Here is a 22,793-nt window from a genome sequence, read left to right on the forward strand (position 1 = left end):
AACTGCTGCAAAAAGAAAAAAAAAGTTTTCATTTGCATAATATACCCTTACAAAACATGATGAATATTAAAAAAATACTATTTATTTATATTTACTTTCTCATGAAATACTCACAGTCTAAATTTCAAACAACAATTTCTACAAGTCAACGGTATGCAAGAACTTACCAGCACTTTGTATCTTCGAAGGCTCATCTTCATCTAAATGTTCAAAAGCAGTGACAAAATCATCCTCAATTGAAGAAACCGACTGATTGGTGTCATCATCTTCTCCATGGGATGTCTCTGTTTGATGTTTTTGTGATGAGTTTATTTCCACTGCATACCTTATGCCTGTGGTATACTTGCTCAGCAAGGTAAATATATAATCAACTTTGAGCCTTGGGAATGAAGGAGACAGTCTCATCACACAGAACACTTCAGGATGTTGATTCTCGAAAAAGAGAGCAACAAGAAAACAGATGTAACAAGCTTGGAATGATTTCAACTGTCAGGAGTAACAAGGGATTCCTTCAACACATTTTTATGAACAGTAAACAATTTACAAATATTTTAAAGATAAGGAAATGAATGGAACAGTTTGTGTAGAGTGACAGTTAAAATCACTCATTTTCATAACTTCTGCATTCTGAATAAATCATTGCAGTAAAACAACCAAAAAAGGTTGTGTAATACAAGCCTGACAATATGTACTCAAGAATCTACTAAAAATGGACATTAAAAATCTGTAGAGGAAGACAGTATTCCAAAGTAGGTTTATGCTGAATGGTACTTCAGTCTATGGGTTACTCATTTCTTCGAGGTATTTATTACCTTATATGCCACATAATTAGATTTCACACGCATGATTAGTCAATCTGGCTTTAAGAAGTTTACTTTAACAACTCTTAATAACTCTTATAATTGGAAATAATACAATTAACAACAGCAACATAATAATGTAATAGTATTGGAAATAAAAATAATGGACATTAACATAACTGTAAATAATTATTTAATAAGAAGAGATCTCACTGTTTTATGAACACCTGACATTCTCATGATTTTTGGCACCTCTGCTCCAAGAAGAAAAATCTACAGAGGATGAAAGCTATAGGTAACTTGAGCAGAGACAAGTAACTTGACAAGTTTTGTCTTCTTCCCAAATTGGCACTGAAAAGCACTATAGTCTAGCAGAAGCATGGGATCAGCACCATAATTAAATATTTGTTTAATATTTTCCATTAATGATGCAGCACTTTAAAGTATCAAGGTTATTTTGATATTTTTCTAACATTCACTTTAAAGAAACACTGAAATATAACATTCATACTGCTGTGGCTAAGATGGCCCAAAACCACATGCAAGACAAGGTGTGGTATGACTAAACTCTTTATGAGGCCAAATATAATGCTTCTGTAATTAACACATGCAAGATGACACAAAATGTTTACCTGCTGTTTCATGACATAAGGTTTTGCCAAGGTTTTCTTTATATCTTTTAGAAATATAACCTCATTTTCTTTTAGTTTGCACAACTGGAGCGATTTCAGAACATCTGGGAGCTCTACGGAAACAGTTGCCAACTCCTGATTTAAATATACAAACACATTGAGAATACAAAGGGGAAAAATAAGAACTAAATGGTAATGGTTTTGATCTTATATCCCCCCTAAATATTAACAGCTGCTAAATTTGATAAAGCTGCTCTTTTCTCCTGTATTTCTTGCCCCATCCCCCACTTATTCTCTCCAACTATGGTGTAAAGCTTGCGTAAACAAGCTTTAATTCAGTCCACGCTCATCTTCAGGTCACTGTTCTAGCAAAAGATGAAATTCCACAGTTTCTCAGGGGCCCAAAGGGGCTTAAAAGTCACAAAGGTGAATCTTGTAAGCACTGAAATGCAGCTGCACAACCTACAAGGTACGCAACTACAAAGACTGAACTTAGCTAACATCGGTTCTCAATGGATCTCTGCATGCTCTTAGTGTTTTAGCTCACTCTTACACAAACAGGGACAAGGCACTTTCTCAAGCACGATCTTGGAAAGCTTTTGATTTTACTAATATATAAAAGGCCTATGAAACATTTATTATTTTTTTAAACAATCTAAACACTACTGATTCATATGGTACAAAGCAAGTCTCCATAAACATGATTCAAACTCATTTTTTCTAAATGTCATCTAACTCTAGACAGTCAAACCACTCTTACCCATACTTGAAATAATGTCTAGCACTATAATCATTTGATTAATTAGCAACATTGATACAACTTTGAACACAAACGGACTGAGAGTTTCTGGTTTTCATTTTTAAACATAAGAAAACATACTACAGCAATCTCTGTCTACCAAGATCTAGACAGACTAGAAATGTGGAGGTGCACTGTAAGCATGTGTAAGTTGCATGGAAAGATTAAATACTTCTTAAAATGCCATGGCACAACCCTACTATTTTGCTACACTTCCCCTTTTAAAATAACGTTTCCTCATCTAATTCTCCAGAATAGTATCTTGAGGCATAAATATAATACCGACTCCTGGTCCCCCACCAGCAATTCACAGCTAGCAGTCAACTGATTAAAGTTTTAGCTTTGCAGATGACAACTGCCCCATATTAATAAGTATAACTCTACTAAAGAGAAGGTTACAAAGGAAAACACTTATACACACATTTATAAACAAACAAACAAACAAAAAACCCCAACCAAACAAAACATCCACCCTCCCAAAAAAAACCCACACAAAACAAATTTCCCTGCCCCCACCAATTTAAGTTATTCCAGACCGCTCCAATACAAAGACTGGCTCAGGTAATATTTTAAATATATATAAAACACTGATGGTCATACTAAAATAATTATTTTTCAGCCTTTCAATGATACTGAAAACTTGAGGTTTTAAATGCTCAAGGTGCACATATTTCATTTCTCAAATACCAAAAGTCCTCCATCTAAAAAGCTTATGTACTACTTAGAAGAAGTCACCGGGGCTAATGAACATTATTTTCCAATAGCAATACATACATACCTGCAAAGGAGCAGTACTCATCTCTTCAGCAAAACCTATAAATGTAACCTGTAAAATAAATACATTAACATAGTGAAATACAGAAAAACCTTTTTGTTTTCTGCAGATACTTGAGTTAAAAATTCAGCAAGCTTTACCATAAAGCTTCATTCTACTGCCATGAAAACCATACCTTAGGGTAGCATAGTTTGCACATTGGTGTTCATCTGTCCTTCCTTCAAGCTAGACACATATAAGACAGTTCCAGTCTGAAATCTGTCCATGTTAACTAACTGTAACGCATTTGGATATACTGAAGAGAGCACAATGCCAACACGTTATACAATTTACCATGTAAATTGATTAGCCTAAGGCAAAACCACAACAGATTACTCAAGCCACATGTTAGCATGCAATATCCAAGTAGATAAACACCTAAAAGAAAATATTAAACAAACAAACAAAAAAAAGGTGTTGTCAGGCTGTCAGGCTCAGGAACCTGGAATACACCAGAAATGTCAGCTTTACCTCAGGTTTCTGTGCTTGTGGACAAGACAGACATTTTATTGCACATTCTCCCTCTCTTCTGTCCACAGCTGTCTTGTATCGTTCAACACAAACAGACCGAATAGAGTCAGTATATTGTCTTACCTTCATTCCTCAATGTCAGATCTATTTTACATCCACTACTCAAACTTTGTTTCAAATGCCATTTAATATAGTATAGTACTTAGTATATCCCTAATGATAAATCAATAACGTATCTGAACGCTCAAAAAAAACCACTCAAAGCATTTATTTTCAAAACAAGGTTGTAAGAAAATAAATTCTGCTTCCATTTTGTAGATACAGAATAATGCACAAAGATAAAATACTTCCACTGATGTTTGGTCTCAAGTTTGATATGGCTTGGATTCAATTATTTCAGAACACTATAAAATAGACTGAATTTTATGTATTGAAGTCACAGCCCACACTAAATTTGTAGCAGCTACTCCCTCTTACTGTAAGGTAGTCAGTCAGTTCTCAAGTTCAAAAACAGTAAAGAACATCACTATGTTTATGATCACTTACTATTGACTGGTTCAGCTATCTACTTGTGCATACATAGACTATATGGCAAGGATAAATCTAGAATACAAAATGGCTGAAAACAAAATTCTGTTTTGAACTGTATTTGAGTTTTGAATATATTCTTTTCAATGTGTGATGAGAGAAAAACCCCAAAATTTATTTTAAAATGAAATCATATTAAAACATTAAGCATGCTGACTTGTTTATTTCAGCAGGTCTCATGCTAGGAAGCTACTATGCACTCAGAAAAGATCTTCCTGTTTAAATGAACTTATCCTTATTTCAGTTATGAAAAAATTATAAATGAAACAAAGCTGCACAGTAGCATTCCAAATACCTTCAGACAAATTACAAGTCCCCAGCACTGTATTCACTGTGTTAACTATGAAACAATCTTGTTTGAGCAACATACCCTTCAACTCATACATCTTTTTTTAAACTCCTGAATCTTTTATCTGTACAATATTTGCAAGACACCTTGAAATTTCTACATCTTTTTATCTGTACAGTACTTACAATATGAACTTAATTCCTCCACAGAGAGGCAAAATACCAAACAATTTAAAGGACTTGGAAAAAGTGCTCAAGTTATCTGAAGAACATTCTGGGAGGCTTTATGGTTTGTTGACATCCTGGATTTCAGTAGCGTTGTTTTTTTTTCCATGGGTGTTTGCTCTTTTGTCTTCTAACGTGTCATTTCCTCCTCCTCAGGATAATAATTCCCACCCTCTCCTTCTCCCATAGGATAACTCATTGTGTAAGACAGGACAGGAGTTATAGCTTCACACATATGAAGGCCAACTAGTCCATACTTACATTGATGGGTCAGCAGACCGTTGTCAAAGAGACACCACCACTGCCAACTCTGCCTATTTTTGCCTCAATGACAACACCAACTTGGATTTCTTTTTTGTGCCCAAACTCCAGTCTTCACAGAAGAATAATCACCTTTTCACAGACCTCGAACATGTCTGAAACTAGTACATCAGTAGAAAAGTTGTTGGGAAGTAGGCCAGGGAGATAGAAAGGCCGGCAGTCGGTAACACAAGCTTTTTCTTTAAACTAAAAATAGTGTATAAGAGACTGTATTTGAAGGTTTTCATAACCCAGGGGTAAAGAGGAAATTAATTTAAAAGGTATAGGAAAACTAAATTCTGGTTTTTGTAAGTCTGAGTAATTACCTTTGCAGTCCTAATAATGTTGTTCTAGTGTTACGTCTGCATATAGGTGTCATTCTCTATATTTTTATAAGAAAAAAAACTGTGCTGTGGCAGGATATTGACCTTCTTACATTTCAACCACAGGGCCCTTAATTGCTTGAGCTAACAGGTAACTAAATATAGTCAGCTATCCTTCTCCACAGGGACCATCATTACAGGCATATAAAACACATTGCCAGCTATTTTCCAGATCTTTGCTACAAGAGAAAAAAAAAGGGGGGAGGAGGGCAGAGTTTGAAGGGTTTTGTAGATTCTAGAGCACAGTCCATCTGAACAGACACAGACTAATTTTTGCCCATTTCTCCACTGCTTAACTCTTCTTCCTCACCTTTAATCTGCCACAGCTCTTCATCTTTCACAAATTCAGCTTCTTGCCTGCTCCCCAAATGTTTCATACAGTCACAAAATCAACATCTAGCCAGTCCCAAAAACCCTGGTGATACCCAGGCAATCATAGGTCATTTCTGCTGGTCACATAATTTGCCTCTTCCCTTCCTCCTGCTACTCCTTACCCAATTATCAGTCTTCTCTAACCACTTCCTGAGTATTTTTTCCTTCATTTCCCCTTCTCTCAGCTCAGGTCATTCTCTCCTCTAAGCTCCTTGCTAGGCCTGTCAACTACTACTTAGTAGTCTCCACAAACACTTAATATGAGATACGTGGTATATGTTGCTTCTTATGTTTTTCTTTTCCCTTTGGAGAACCTGCTGTTAGTCTTGTAACTCAAACAGCTTTAGTCATTCCCCCTCACAGCTCACCTAGCTTTACCTAGACAGTCCTGCATTCTGTCCAGTCTGCTTCTCAGACCCTGGCCAGCTTTTGGCCCATCTGTATCAATGTAAAAGAAGTCCAGATTTGCAATGTTGAGGCTTCAGCTTTTAATGCCGAGCACAGGGCAAACAAGAGCAATCACTTCACCTTTTATCTTCAGACCTGACTCAAAATATTCTGCTACTTGTTAAAATACCATCCACTCAACCTGGATCACAGGAGTGCTCACAAATCCAGTACACCCAGTTATACAATTCTTACAAAATCATGTATCTACACATTTTGCTTTTTTTGATTTCACAAATCCTACAAAGTAGAGAATTATAATCTTGAAATGTCACAGCTCTTTTCAAGACTATAGTAACTGAATTCAAGACAGACAATAGGGGATACAGATTTCATGGCCAGTAACTTGCAGCATTGTTCCCATTTACTGTCCTGCAACTTCCCATACTGCTTCAAGCTAAATAATATTTTCATAGCCATAAAATATATGTAAATGGTCAGGTTATGCCAAACCTCAATAAAATTATCTTGTTCTTCCCGATTTAGACATTCCTCTGCTGATACATTGCACAATTCTTTTCTGCTGTGTAGCAGTGACTTCATAGAGTGCAGTACACCTTCACCAAAACTCTGAAAAACAATGAGAAAAAAATATAAGACAAAAAAGATGCATTTTCAGTTTTGTATACATGGTTCATACATCTAGCCCCTGCCCCCCATAGGTTTCCCTACTTGAAGTACTATTTCCAACTAATTTGTACATAAACCACCAAGTGTGAAGTTTAAATTTACTTCAGGACATGGAACTAAAACATGTAAATTGTCTTCTTCAAGCAATATTTTAATTCCAAAGGAATGAAAGGACCATTCTGTTTGTTTGTTTAAAAAAAAAAAAAAAAAAAGTTTTTTTTTTTTTAAAAAAAAAGGTGAGAACATGCAGACTTGGAAAAAAGAAACAGATAAATCCAAGCCCCATCTATTCCTTGTATCAAAGCCTGCATATGGAACTTTTCCATTGTTCTTTCCTTAAAAGGGATGAAGAATAAATTTAGCCAAGAAAAGTAATGGAGGTGGCTTCAAAAACTCAGAGAGGAAGAAAACAAGCAAACAAGCAAATAAAAACCAACAAAATCCACACACATTCTCCTTTCCAATTCCTTGAAGACTATGAAACAACTGTAACTTAATTCCATGTAAATACTTCTTGTAAACTTTCTTGTATTTACACTTATGGTGACATGCAAGCACCCACAGATGGCTAAAAAAGGCTTAAGAATCTAAGACTTTCTCCCAGTGTAACAAAGTGCAACAACACAAAAGAATTATCATCACTGGTATTTGAAGTCAAATAAAAGAAGACAGAACAACAACAGAAACTGGTTTGCTCAGCTTGTAAAAAAGACAACATCTTCTCAATTGTTTTAGGAAGTTAGCAGCCTTTTTTTTGTCATCTTCTCTAGCAAGTGGCAAGGTTAAAAAGAAAAACACGATCATGATACGGTTATAAATTGTTAATCCAGTTATTTATTCTCTACACGACTGCCCTGTTAAAAATGAAGTGAAAAATCCGTGTGTCCAACTTATGACAAGTTATTTCAAATTTGTGTAGCTTCTTAAACAATAGCAGAAGTGCTAGATAGCCAAACTTAGTCAGAGAACGTTTTGCATTTATGATACTCCCACAGCAAAACCAATCCGTCTATGGTAAAAACTGATCCCACATATCACAGTTAAACCTCAACAATATTTTTTTCTCCCCTGTAGAAAAAATGGTATCAAGCACTACTACACAAGAAGCCCAATTATTACAGCATGGCCAGTGTCATCATACTTGTGCTCATTAGGAAAACGTTCCTAGAACAGATAAAAGCAAAATACAAACTTTACTTCAGGATCCTTGAAATTACCAAAATGTATTTCAGAATGTTAGCAAACATGGCTCAGACTACCACCCCGACAGCCAAGGCCAAGTGACTTTAAAGCAGTCAAAACAGTCATTTTTATGGCAAAGGAACATCTGAAATATTTTAAAACGCATTTAAAGCAATTATTGGGTCATACGAAAAAAAATGTATGAACTGTTCATTTATTTTCTACTTTAATCTATCCCTTTGTCCCCATATGTTCAGTTGCAAGTTACCTCCCCACTTCAGCAATATATCTTTGTAGTTTCCAAAGTATGCTAACACTGTCTTTCTCTTTGAATCACTGTATCAACCAGATTTACAGGTGGCAGCAATACTAATATTGCTCAAAGACTCTCACAGTGATTCCCCCATTCATCTCATACAAAAGTAAATTCTGAAGTCAAGTGCACCTGTTGAAATGTCTCATTTTCAGCTTCTACAATAACTTCAGTCACAGCACTCAAAATCGTAATTTAAAAAAAAAGTCACACAATGTAACCTGCTAATTTTCTGCAGACCAACAGTGATACAGCTTGAGAAGGGTTTATCTCTAGTAGTTTCTTCCCTAGTAGTTAGCTTTTCTAAGGCTACAAACTACTACATATACTTTATCTATAAGCATGTATTTTTCCCTAGTTTAACATCCTGAAATAAAAAGCAGGATGGATAACGGGAAGAGGAGTATGGTATTAGCAGCTACTATAGTTAAGGTGAAAGAAAATTCAAGATTTTGGATAATACAAAGTTGAAGCAGGAGAATAAAGATGCAATAATTGGAAAAAAATCTCCTTCAGGTCTGGAAGAACCAGCACACAAGACTATATGTAGGTCTGGGAGCACACTGATGGTGGCACTATGTAACTGAAGAGATAGAATAACCATATTAATGAATATGGAAAAGAATAAACATGGAAAGAACAAAAAAAATAACAATATATACATAGGGAAAAGATCTCATCTATTCAGACTTCTATAGATTAGTTACACCGAAATATATGAAGAGTTAACAAAACCAGAAAAAGAGTTTACTAAAAGAGCTGTTTCTGGAAAAGAATTTGCCTGAATGGAGTCAGCAACGGGGTTTTTTGGATGATAGAGTAGACATAGGTCAATAACCAACTTCCACAAAATTTATTGTGAGACTGAAGTCAAGCACCATCATAATTAATAAGTGTAATGGGGGAGAAAAAAGTAAATCTGTAGATTAAATCTGATAATTCAAAGTAAGTAGGTGTCATTAGTTAAGAGGAAGAATACCATATCACACAGGAAGAACATGTTCAACATAAGTATATTTAAAATGCAACCATATTAAGTACGAAGTTATGTCCTTAGAAACTAAAAGCAAGCCTGAAAATAGAACTGCAAATTCACAAGCTGGGAAATAAAAGACCTGAGCTGACTCCTTGATCATTGTATAGTACTGAATGGTCAATACGATACAGCACTGAAAACAGCAAACATGACCCTAGTACACATCCTTTAGGGAGAGACTGACATCATCGGAGTCACTGAGAAGGACATCCGGTGTAATTGCACATACAATATCATCCACATGTAAAAAGCAGATTAACTCACAACAAGCACAGAATTTAGGACTACAAAGGATAATCACTGGAATGCAGAAGCTTTCATACGAAAGCAGACTAAAACCTTAGTTTACACAGCTTCCAAAAACAAAGGCTAGCAGAGGACAGACCACCAACTGTAAAAACATCACGAGGGTGAATATCAGTGAAAGAAAAAACTATTTAAGCTGACATCCGTGGGCAAACAGGTATAGATACGCTGTGAACAGCTTCAGCTTGCAATTCATAAGTTTCTTAGCTATTACAGCAATATGGTTCAAAATACCTAAAAACAACAGCAGGTTTGGGGTTTCTTTTTAATCTCCCCTAATTAATTGTGAGACTATATTTAATAACTTTTTCATATCCTTATCAAAATTGTGCTTGCAACAGCAAAGGACTGGACTCCATTTCAGAGAAATCCTCCTATCCAACAAACAATGAAAGCACGTTCTCTCACAACCTCAGTCTAGGAGACACCCAACTACATTAAAAACTGAAAATCAGTAAGTCCCTGAGACTATTAGCCCCATTTAGGTAAGGACAAAAGGTCAACTTCAAGAAAAGGATGTAATTTGGTTTTATAAACAGTACAGCTCATTCCAATATATCTCGACATATGAGCAAAAAATCCCAGGCAACCTATAAAGCTCTACTTGTTTGGTGTGTGTACTCCTTCCTCACAGAAATTCGGAAGTCACACGTCTGGCAAAAAATTCTATTTCAATAGTGAGCACAGATTTTGAACTTAATAACTCTTACTAGGGTAAAACCACAAATTATCCTCAAATGTGTACAGAGCAAAACAGACCTAATGATGAAAATCCCTCTCATGCCTCTAGCTCAAGCAATTCAAAGTTTTGCACTGTCCCCTATATGGTCAGCAAATCAAAAAGTCATTATTTATGGATCCTTCACAGTACACTGGAGGTAATTCCGTACTAATCAGTCTCATGAACTATTTTAAACAACTGCTCTCTAACGCTTGAAACAAGTCACAAACCTGTAAGATGCCACAATCGGCAGAGAAGTCCAGTGCTGGAAAGGCATGTTTACTCTGCTCTTAAGTGACAAAACAGCTTTTTCTGATTTCATGTGCTGTAAGATTTAAACAGATTCAATATTTTGCAGTCCTTTTTTAAAAATGTAAATGTAGGCTTTAAATGTGCATACCATAACCAAGCACTGACTTTTAAGAGCTACTGCAACAAATCCTGTTAAGTATTATGAAGTGGACCTGAATCAGACCACAAACTGTGAATGAACAGAAAACAAACCAGTGTGATTCTGACCATCCAACTGCCTGGCTCTGTGAGAAAGAAGGAAAGTTCCACACTCTAAGTAGCCACTCCTCAGGGAAAAAACAAGAGGTGGCACCTACAGATCAAAACATTGGAAACTGGCTGTATGAAAGTGTATAATTTTGAGACACCTGAAAAGGGTCAAATTCATGTTCCCTAGAACCGTGCAGTCCAGAAGGCTTGATGGTATTAACAATGCAATTCACAGAGCTAATATTTTAGGTAACCACTAGAATCAGTGAGGAATCACTGGTCCCTGTCAGAAAGATGTTTCTGCAATCCAAGGTTTTGAAAACCAAGGGGGGTGCTGATTTATTCGTTTTGTTTTTTAAACTGAAGAGAAAAAAATCAAAAGTCCTTTAAAATACACTTTATATTCAGGTTAGGAATGCAAAATTACTTGACTGTAGTTTAAGAACTCCATTTCAGCTGGAGATTTCTCATAAACCCATAGAAGTTTTTATAATGTGTATCTTAAAGTGAGAGAATAAAATCTATAATTACAATACAAACTGCTTAATGTATGGCAGTTAAAATTCTATATCAGGACCTGGCACAACTGACGAGCCTGGCAGCCCCATAATGCTTACCTTTGCCTTCAAACAGTTTCTACAGGACCTATACCACAGACAGTTTCTTTAAAACAACAAAAACCTGCTTATGGAATAAAAGAATGCAATTGCATGTGACAAGATACTTTCTTGCTCAGTTTCTTGAGGATTACACACACTCGTAAGTACAGAATTTATTATTAACCAGGAAAGACCTAGAAAAATACTCATCTGTATTCAATGATTATGACTGGATAAATAAATTTGTTCCTTAAGGAAAAATTGCAACTTTCATTTGAGCAAGTGCTTATAGAGGTTGCAAGAAAATTTCAGGAAGAGTATTTATGTTCTCCAAGCTAAAATTTAAAAGAATAAGTAAATAAATACTGTAAAAAAAATATGCATAGTAAGTACTACACATAATTCATTTTTCACCAAAGCACTTCCTAGAAGTTCATGTAAACACAAGGATAAGCCAGTCAAGAAAACAAAATCTAAAGATAAAGCTATCACAGTAAGTCCTAACACAGACTTTACAGAAAAGTTTTCAATTATTACATATAAACTTCAAAAATCTGTGCTCAAAATAAGTTATACTCCAAGTTTGTTGGAAAATTTTAGTAAATAAATACATCGTGATTTCATCGTATCACCTTAAAACAAATAGCAAACACTAAAGGCAAAAACATGCACGCCTTTCTTATATTATTCTGTTTCCTAGTTCAACTACACCAAATATGCCAAAGCACAAAGCAAAGGCAGCTTCTTTGCGTCCGTGCAATGATAGGTAACCAAATTTAAAACATATTAAAAAAAAATAAAAAATCACCACCCCAAAAGCCCCAACCAAACCCACCAGTTCACTCAGTTCATTATTAGACTGTGGCAATAAAGATCAAAAAGCTCTCAAGTATATATATTTTTAAATGCAGATAATTACCTTTTTCACAGATATTCTTGGTTTTACACGATTGCCCTGAGTCCTGGCGTACGCATCCATGACGTTACCAATCTCAGTATTTGAAGAAAGAAGTCAGCTCAAAAATACCTATGAAAAACATTTATAGTTGATTATGTTATGTTTCCCGATTTAGATTGAAAATGCAAGTAGACAAAACAAGAACCAATAAAAGCAATCAAGAAGCATTTAAAATCCAAGAAAGATTAAACAGCACACCATCCATAGCGACTTCTGCCTTTGAAAAAGTACTGCCTTAACGATTCTTAAAACGATGCACAAAATGCAACACGTGCCTTACAGTTAGTTCAAACATTTTTCTTTAACTAGATTTCAAGGCTGCACTGGGGGGGGCAACATTACATGAAATATTATTTCACTATCCCTGATGCTCTGATGAAGTTTATCAGCAAATTCCTGTACCATACAACGCACTGGAACTACCTTTCAACAGTCTTGATAGGAAAATGTGTTAGTAATTCACTCAACCAACTAGCCCATTTATTTCTGTCAACCATAAGTGCTCCAGAGCGTCACATGTGACTCCTGCTTAGGCCAACACGTATCAACAATCTTGTTCTCTGGCAATGCTCTGGGCAGTCCCGTCTCTGCTCACAAAACACAGGGGACCAGAGATGCATTTACCAGAACTCTTACTTCAGCAAAGTAGGTCAGAAGAGTTTCTGCTCAAGTCAGCTGCCCTTATGGATCTTTAGCCTCATTCTAACAGCAAGAACAAAACAAAATGAAACATAGCAATGAAATAAAAGTTTTTCAAGTTTCCCTGTTCAATCAGCAGCAATGGAAAGAAGCAGAATAACCTAGTTTGTTTCATTTATAATATTACATATATAATTACATATATTATAGTATAATAAATATATTATTATAATGTATAGTATAGTGTACAGTATAGGGTATTAATAAAAACAGAAAGCATGTGCTGGACTTTTAAGTTCTATGGAAGTTTTAATACTTCATCTTTTCCCACAGTCACACAATTTAGCCAGGAAAAACCTCCTAGACAATCCAAAATAAACCAGGTAAAGAGCAAATGCTCATTAAAATGACTGCAAAATAAAAAATAAACACCAGAACACCAGTGTATAGGTTTCCTTTGCACAACTGACTGGCTTGGTTTTCTCAATTTCGTCTCAAGCATATATTTAACATTTATATAAGAAAGAAATCTTTACATGGGTTTGTTCTTAAGTAAATGTAATTTACATAAGAAGATGAGTAGTGGCATCAAGTAATTTTATTCTTCACCTTCCCCCCCCAGCACCTATAAAAGTAAAACCTCCTCAATAATATAATAGCAAGATATTATTAGGTACATCTATTCGCATTTCACCTTGATTTCTGCTTTCCTTCATAAAGAATAACTTGCTAGAATCTTAGAAAAAAAATACACTATGTAAATAAACTGCATCACTTTAATCTCTGGGGCACAGCATGTCTCTTAATAGGATGCATGAAGCTTGGAAAATTAAGATAATGACATGGAGTAGCTAGGTACATGTTAGACACATAATATATATTACATATAAATAAAATAAATACAAATAAAAAACTAAAATCACAGCTAATTTCTGAGGATGGTAGTTTAAAAAACTTAATGATGCTTCTGTTGAGACTCGTGTTTAAAACAAAAAAGCCATGAAACAGTATCAAGCAAGAAAAAGAAACCCACCTCACTTGTCCCTACTGCTGTATCTTCAATGGCTAATCCACACTTAATCTGATCATATCAGGTAAATACTCTCAGACATATCCTTGTCCTAGGAAGAGCCAGCTAGTGGAAAAGCTGGTTTCTCACATAGGGTCAAATCAATAACCTGAGTTCCACATTTTTGGACTGATCGCTCCCTGCAGCAAAAGCCCAGCATAGTAAAATCACAGAGCTGACTTATCACCACCTTAGTTTACCCAGGTACAGTAGTCCAGAGTTACACCACCTTCGGGTAGAAGGTTAAGTGCTTTCCTGTGGCATCAGCTAGTAAACGTTGGAGACCAAAGCATGAACACAGAGCCACCTGCAGTGTCACCTACCTCAAAAAATGAACAGTTTTGTAAATCACAGTACAAAGACGCTGAAAGATGTTGGACAGAAACTGTATTGGTTTATCAACATAATACCATCACCATTCTGTCTTGCCTGTATCCTGTCCTGCAGTACTTGAATTATACGGGTTCTCCTCACCACGTATTGCATTTCAGGTCTCTATCATCCACCTTGGAGAAACTGAAGGGTCCCATTTGTCCAACAGTGCAACACAATTTGAAAGTGTTCTTTTTAATGTATAGAACTACTATCCATTTTCAAAAGAACAATGCTCCAATAATCTGAGAAGTATCAAAACTTTTAAACTAACTGGAAAGGAAGTGAAAGCACTGACAAACAAAACAGCGTGGACATGTCCCATTTTTTGTAAATAAAACCAACCATTTAAAACAATTTTTACTTCTGCACATTGTATTTGACTATTAAATTTAATTTCCTCCTATTCTAAACTCAAACTAAAGGGGGAATAAATGGCAGAAGTATCAGATGTAAGAGGAAGAAGACCTTCATGTTACTGAATTACTGTGAGTAGATGCCAAAAAATAAAGAAAAAAACAAAATAATGGGAATACTGATAAACACCCACACTAAGTTTAACATCTCGACCTTTCTAGCAAGTTGGACCACCTTAAATCCATTTTTCCAGTGATTCCTCAAGGAACACCTTTCTCACCAGACCATGTAATAAGCATTTAGTTAGCTTTTCCGGTCTTGTTTGAATGTACGTAAGGAGCAAAATTACACAGTGAAATCAGCTTGAGGGAATCAAACAGGAATTTTGTCATGGATTTCACCTCTTTCTATAAATATATTCTATGCCTAAATTTATTAAGCGTCAGTGTGCAGCTGACAGAAAGGAAGAACATTTATGTTTTGTCTGTAAAGTGAAAATGTGCCAAATAAATCTCTTAAATAGCTCTATGGGCATATGTGTATCTCTGCACAGCTATGTTAAAGGCATACAAGAACATGAGGAATTTGAACCAGACAGACAATATACTTGAATTATACATAATATTTTCTTATTAAGTTATATTTCCAATAAAAGATTCTAGCTGAGGACAACAGTACATCTGTGATTATGTTTCAAGAACATATTTTTGCTGTAAGTACTGTTACAAAAAAGAAATTTTTCTTTTCAAGCAAAAGTACTTTGTCTTCAACACAATGACCTGAAGCAGCCAAAAGAACTTTGCTGATGATGTGCAAAAGTCAGACTTAATCAAATACTGAGCTGTGAAAGATTAATTCAAAATATCAAATTTTAAAATACCTTAAAACCAATATGCACTCTTTTGTAACCTTAGCAGAACAATTGCTATTGAAAACCAAATGAAACAAGCCTACACTGGCAAGCAGGCAGTGCAGTCTAACGGATTCTTTTCTATTTCTCATTTCAAGTAATATATCACTTTCACTAATTGGGTTGGCATCTTGACAAACTCTGTTTTATAAAATAACAAGTTGTCTCTACCACAGCCACATCCACACTAAGAGAAGAGGGTGGAGGGAAATACATCTGTGTTGGTCAGCATTAACGACAATTACAAAAGGCTGAATTTTCTTTTTCTTGTTTGGTTCTAACTATTTTACATTGTGTTTTTCTTACATAGAGGCATGACATGAATACCAAGCTTCACCAATTTCAAAAGAATCCTTCATTTTCTCTGCCTAGATCATTGTTAAAAATCATTGCCCCGGCTTTCCCTCCAACTCCTGGGTCTGGATTCTCAAGTACAGCTTGAGAAAAAAATTACTACTTGTTACACTAGAAATATCCATTAGTCTAGATTTTGTGGTTTGTACAATTAACTTTGAGTTTCTGTGCTCTATTTTGTTGTGTGTTTTGTACATAACACAACTAAACCAATTCAGTTGGTGGTGTATTATTTTCTAAGCAGTGGCATTTCCTCACACAATCTTACTTCCTCTTAGAGGGAAAACCTTGTTTAGAAGGTACTTTTTTTGAGATTACATCATAATAACAACAGAAAGAGGGAATAATCTAATCTTTACTATTATTTTTCCACAGAATAAGACTCTCCACCATTATACTTCTTCAACTGCCAACAGATTTCAAAGAATTCCCAAAGGATAAGAAATTAAAAGGCATCACCTAAGATGGCATAATTCAATTACCATGCCTCAAGAAATCAACCTGCTTGCAGACCAAGAAACTCCCCTGGACAAACAAGGCTAACTGTAAAATTCTGAAATAATCTTGCAAACGTGAAGCATGTTAAGACTCTTCTCAAGTGTAACATGGATAAATTAAGCATATTATGTTATACCATTGATTTCAGTACCACTGATCTTTCCCGGATATAATAGAACTTCTTTTCCCTCCCTGTCTTGCTTTGGTAATATCTCAGGGCTTCAATAAGAAGACTGATATCAAAATTATAGTTCATAACTGCCCCCCATCCCACTAGACTTCAGTCATAATTAAGAAAGCTCCTCAAAAGAGCCAAGAAAGTAAAGGAACAATACTTATTGTTCCTCCTCCCTTAGCGGAGAAAAGGAATTGGGGAAGAACATGGGGAGGGAGGGGGAAGAGACACTTTTAAAAAGCAAAATGTTGAGAATCGGGTGAGCTTAATCTGTGCGTATCAAACACAAGCCAACCAACGCAGGAGGAAAGGCGAACTTATTTAGTCTCCGTGCATCATCATCACAACCACAAGCCAGCCCTCCAGCCCAGGCAGCAGCCAAGCTCCAGCCGAGGGGGTCAGCGGACCTCCCACCGAGGCGCCCCAGCCGCAAGGCCCCAGCGCAGGCCGCCGCGACTGCCGAGGGGCACTGCGGGAAGGAAGCGGGGATGCTGTGAGCACCGCTCCGCGGGTCTCGGGGCCAAAGCGCCGCGTTAACCCCTGTGCCCCCACCCCTCCGAGGGTCTCGGGGCCAAAGCGCTGCGTTAAGCCCTGTACCACCCCGCTTCGCGGTGTGCTACAAGGGCGGTCCCACCCGCGTCCTCTCCTCAGGTGTGTGCGCGCCGCCGCAGAGGACCCGCTGGGGCCGTGAGGGGCAGCGCTGCCCCAGGCCACACCGAGCCCGCTGGGGAGGTGCCAACAGCACCTCCTCTCCGCGGGGAATGCCAGCGGAGGATGCTCGGTCCCTCCTCCGCTCCCCACCTGTGGGAGCGAGCCCCGCCTGACAGGCCCTCAGCGCTGCCCCCCGCCCCGCGCGGGGACGGAAGCGCCGGGCCCCTCGCCCCCCAGCAGAGCAGCGGGGGACTGTTGGGCGGGATGGGGGATAGAACGGGCGCCCCCGTACCTGACTGACTCTCAGTAACCGGCACCCGCAGCCATTTCAACGCCAAACGCAACGGACCGAGCGCCCGTCCCGCCGGCCCCGCCACCTCCGCGGCGCAGCGCCCTCCGCCGCCCCGCCCCGCCCGCTCGGGCCCCGCCCCCGGCGCGCGCTACCGCTCTCGCGACGCTTCCCACCAACCGCATCCCCCCACCCCGCACGCCCCCGCAGGCAAGGGAGGGGATAGGGAGGGAGCATCACGTGGGGGCTGCCGCCGCGCTCCCATTGGCGGAAACGAGAGGCCGTCCCGGAAGGGCAAGTGTAGAGTCTTGCATCTGGGCAGGAACAACCCCAGGTTCTAGTGGAAGTTGGGGAATGGCCTGTTGGAGAGCAGTGTAGGGGAAAGGGACCTGCGGGTCCTGGTGGACAGCAGGATGACCATGAGCCAGCACTGTGCCCTTGTGGCCAGGAAGGCCAATGGCATCCTGGGGTGTATTACAAGGGGGGTGGTCAGTAGGTGGAGAGAGGTTCTCCTTCCCCGCTACTCTGCCCTGGTGAGACCCTATCTGGAGTATTGTGTCCAGTTCTGGGCCCCTCAGTTCCAGAAGGACAGGGAACTGCTGGAGAGAGTCCAGTGCAGGGCAACAAAGATGATTAGGGGAGTGGAACATCTTCCTTATGAGGAAAGGCTGAGGGAGCTGGGTCTCTTTAGCTTGGAGAAGAGGAGACTGAGGGGTGACCTCATTAATGTTTATAAATATGTAAAGGGTGAGTGTCACGAGGATGGAGCCAGGCTGTTGGTGACAACCAATGACAGGTCAAGGGGCAACAGGCACAGACTGAAGCACAGGAGCTTCCATATAGACATGAGAAGAAACTTCTTCTCAGTGAGGGTGCCAGAGCACTGGAACAGGCTGCCCAGGGAGGTTGTGGAGTCTCCTTCTCTGCAGACATTCAAATCCCGCCTGGACGCCTTCCTGTGTAACCTCATCTGGGTGTTCCTGCTCTGGCAGGGGGATTGGACTGGATGAGCTTTCGAGGTCCCTTCCAACCCCTGACATTCTGTGATTCTGTGAAGGACTCTGGGAGCACGAGGCCAGGTGGTTGCAGTGGCTTTTGGCTGCGCTTGTGCGCGTCCCCGGCCGTTACGTCTGTTACTCAGTGTGAGGGGGTTTGTGCCCGGCCCACGTGCAGCACTCGCCTCACGGGAGCACAACTCAGCCTGTGCCCGCCTGGCCATGACCGGGACAGCCCGCCTGTCCCTGCCAGGCCTGCTCTGCTGGGGCTCCTCAGGTGCTCTGAGGGAGTGGGGCTTAGGCCGGATGGAAGCGCTCCCCTCCCACAGCACAGGCGCCAGGGAGCGTTTGCAGCCGCAGCAGCGTGGGATGGCACAGTCACAGCCAGGATCTGTGCCGTGGCACAGGCCTTTGGCACTCTTCCCTGTGCCTGGCACGGTATTTCCAACCTTTGGAAAGGCTTCGGGAAGTTGTGTGCTAAGCTCCCAGGCGTGCTGGGGAGTAGATTTGGGAGGCGGGTCTTTCCTGCCTAGTCACTTTGAAAGGGAGGCCTGACTTTGGGTTGATTGTGTAAGCGTCTCATTCCAGGCTTGTTATCCAGCCGGCTGGCTCAGCCGGGTAGATGGGTTAGAGGCTGGAGTCTGGTTTTAGTCAGATGAAGCGCAGACAGGAGACTGTCAAACCCTGTCTGAAACTTCTCTGATATTCCTCCTTTCTCCATTTTAAACTAGGTGCTGCCAGGTTTCGCTGTGCATCAGGTGTGCTATTTGCCATGTAGCACGCTTATATGTGTATTTAAGTGTACATGGTGTTGGGACTGGGGTTTCTTTCAATTTGCATGGGAACAGTAGTTTCATGTAGCTTCCCATTTCAGTAGCAGTTCCTTCAGATACTAACCTGACAACAAGAAGGAGGACACAAAGGAAGTGTGATGGATAGTACAGTGTCAGCTAACAACTCTGTCCCTCCCCAAAAGAGAGACTCCCAGAATCCAGACACATCTTTCTGAGACTCAGCATATGAGAGTGAAGCTCAAGAGGAGGAACAACAATATAACCAGAGTTCCCCTGTGACTACAGGCACACGCAAAGCAGTACGTGCGGTTGCAACAGCTTCTGGAAGACGGAAAAGAGCCCCAAAAGCTGAGTTCAGCAAGAATCCAAAACTTAGTTTACCATGGGAGAGGGTAGGGAAGAAAAAAAAAATAAAATTAAAAAATCATAAAAATATGCGTTGTAGCTTTTTTTCAGCACTGGGGGATTTCATAGTCTAACCTGCCCACTTTGCAGAGAGAAAGACAAACAAAATGGAGAGAAACTACCCAGGCTTTCTTCTAAGTTGAATTTTTCTTCTGGGTACCACCTGAGCTGTGTAAAAAGGATATGGGAATTTTTTCGACTATTTTCTGGATAATTCCTGCTTCTGCCTAGCTTCTGTTTTTACTTAAGCTGTGGCTTTATTTCTCCTTACTACTCGATCATAGGCTGTTTCTGGGCTGTGTAATCATTTTAGATGCTCTAGAAGTCGGAGGATGCGTATTCACTCATTTGCCAACAGGCAGAGAAACTACATTTTTATTTATCCTAAAAAATAATAAACTGTGCTTTGAAGCCCACAAACCATGCACAGACTAGGTAGATAAAAGATTACTTGTTCTGAATTGTGTCACAGTGTTAGCTAAGTGTGACAAATAAAAGGTTTCTTGTATTCCCTGGGAGTGCAGCTCCCGATGGAATGGTGAGAAAGTAAAAGAATGGTAGAATCAAATTTAACTCAAGTTAGTCATCATTTCTGTGCCCACTAAGACCAGCCTGGCTTGGAAATACACTGTCATTTGAGTAAAGAAATTTTAACAGTTTTGCACTTCGGTTAACCAAAAAAATACCGCATTTTGACCAACTCCTTCTTTCAAAATACTTCTCAGATTTGTTAAAATACAAAAAATGCTATAAGAGGGTTTTGTTGTTTTTCATGTATCAAGACTTACAGTAAGTGAAAAATTTCCAAAACAGAATAGATCTGGAAACAATGTAAACATGAGAAAGCATGCTTTAAAAATAAATTCAAGCCTTTCATTCCCTTTGTTTTATAATTCCCCTTAGACCATTCGGAATAATGAGTTCCTATGGCTCCCTGCCAAAACCTTGAAAAAAATCAAGATTTACTCTCATCAGGAAACTATGAAACATAACACACAGCACGCCATTGTTTGTCAGAAAAAAATGGGGGTTTATGTAATAATAAAAATGGGGATAGCTTTGAAATAGTGATTTATAAATACATTTATTTATTTATTTATTTATTTATTACAGTTGGTTTAAATACTGCCTATGTAAAAGCACGGGAAACTTGGCCAGTCAGCCAACGCTTCCTAACATTTATATTAATTACGAAGAGCTCGAGTATTGGTTTCTGGGTTCTGGTATTTTGTGTCCTGTTCAGCTTTATGTTTTTCAGGGCAGAGCCTGGCCAGTCGGAGCCTGTCTCACTATCTCCAGATGGAGAGCAGCGCAAGCCAGGGACAGCCCCAGCCTGGGGTGTCGGGCACCTGTGGGGACAGGGACAGGTCAAGGGACATCAGTCCATGTGTGGGGGTCAGGATTGGGTCTGCTGAGAGGAACCAGCATTAGGCGAAGCTGGCTGGGCAGAGCCATGCATCTGTAGTATTTTCTGCCTGCTCTTTTGGTGTGAAAAATGGGCATCTTGGGATTGTTTTTGTCAGAACTACTGTCATGTCCCTGGTAGTAACCTGAGTCACTGTCTGCACCTGTCTTTTAAGCTTGATATTTTCAGGATCACTGGCTTGGAGCAACTTGTTGAAAGAAAATCTCTGGCTGACTTGTTTGGCATCTCGCTAAGGTACTAAATGCCAGTTCTGTAAAAGGACATTAAGAACTAGTCTGTGACTTTATATCTGGTTTTCATCCATTTTCTCTCTAGTCTCTTACTTAGATATTTTCCTTTGTACATGAAAGCTACACAGTTGCATACTTGTGTCAGTGTTGTGGGTTTGGTTTTGTTTTTATGATACTGCCTCTGAAAAATGTCCCTCTATAATCACAACTTTATTAAGTTCAGGCAAGACTTTAAATTACAACAAATAACACTGATGTAATTTATAATAATACAGGTTGCCTTCTCAAAGGCAGGTAGGTAATTTATAGTCTTCATATTCCTGCCTTTAGCAGGAGGCATAGCACACGCTTCTTGTTTCAAGAGCTGAGTAAGACTTTCCATTGATCCCCTTGCAGCAAGCTGGTAAGGATCTGCTGCGCTTGAAACTATTTCTGCCCACCCCCAAAAAATCTAGAGCTCATAATGTAATAATTTCTTTAATGACTATTAGTGGCTTATCTGTTTATATGATAACACACCCTTCTGCTCCCCAGCCCAGCTATCTGTTTCTACATCTGCACTGCTGCTGGACTGTGCCAGAATGAACATTTGTGAAATTAAGCAGTAAATGAGATTGAACTGAGAAGACCAGAAAACAACCTGCTTTCCTTCCTTTTTGCTGATCCAGTTCACCAACATAATAAATGTGTCAGCGTGGCACTGGGGATAGTGCAGTGACAGCTGAAAATGGAAACAGCTTAAATTGGCTTGTTCTGCCACCAGGAGCATACCCCTGTGTTGACTTGCATTGCCATTTAGACCCTGCTCAGTGTCTGCTTGAAGATGCTCTGGACATACCTACCAGCTACAAAACTGGAACTCTTCATTCAAGTGCACAAGTTCACTAGTCATCCTGTCATTAATCTTTCGCCTGGGCTGGACCATGGTGTTTGTCTCTGACAAGGATTTGGTTTATGGTGTCATGCTGTAATGTGATGGCATTTTCTGGTTTCTTTTCACTGCATGTTTCACAAATCTGTTGTTTCCAGTGACCTGTTTGAGAAGTCATTTTTATTTGCATTTATTTGTATATTGACTCAATTTTTCAACAGTGAAAAACTAATAATCTTTATATGTATAAGTATCTTGCAGCTATTACTCTTCTTTCCCAGAAGCTTAACCTGTAACCTATGTAAGTCCTTATCCAAAACAGTATGCATTAAGTGGGTAATCCACAGACTGTATACTGAATTTATCCCACAGGTGGCCAGTTATTTCCTGCTG

General features: G+C 39.1%; 1 protein-coding gene across 6 annotated transcripts in view; it reads right to left on the reverse strand.

Annotated features, from left to right (window-relative positions):
- The window catches only part of AKAP11 (A-kinase anchoring protein 11), a 40,269-nt gene extending 22,455 nt beyond the window's left edge, over window positions 1–17,814 (reverse strand). For 3 of the 6 annotated variants that reach the window (XM_065054582.1, XM_065054561.1, XM_065054540.1), the window contains exons 1-6: window positions 17,683–17,814; window positions 12,327–12,434; window positions 6,573–6,689; window positions 3,010–3,057; window positions 1,433–1,567; window positions 168–432 (exon numbers count right to left, since the gene is read on the reverse strand). In XM_065054582.1, coding sequence (XP_064910654.1) covers window positions 168–432; window positions 1,433–1,567; window positions 3,010–3,057; window positions 6,573–6,689; window positions 12,327–12,386 — 625 coding nt within the window. In that variant the 5' untranslated portion in view covers window positions 12,387–12,434; window positions 17,683–17,814. Of the gene's footprint in view, window positions 1–167; window positions 433–1,432; window positions 1,568–3,009; window positions 3,058–4,878; window positions 5,040–6,572; window positions 6,690–12,326; window positions 12,435–13,001; window positions 13,068–17,682 lie in introns of all 6 variants that reach the window. The other 3 variants (XM_065054591.1, XM_065054551.1, XM_065054571.1) reach the window with 3 other exon arrangements.
- Window positions 17,815–22,793: the final 4,979 nt, after the last annotated feature.

Source organism: Columba livia, chromosome 1, assembly GCF_036013475.1.
Source record: "Columba livia isolate bColLiv1 breed racing homer chromosome 1, bColLiv1.pat.W.v2, whole genome shotgun sequence".
Classification (NCBI taxonomy): domain Eukaryota; kingdom Metazoa; phylum Chordata; class Aves; order Columbiformes; family Columbidae; genus Columba; species Columba livia.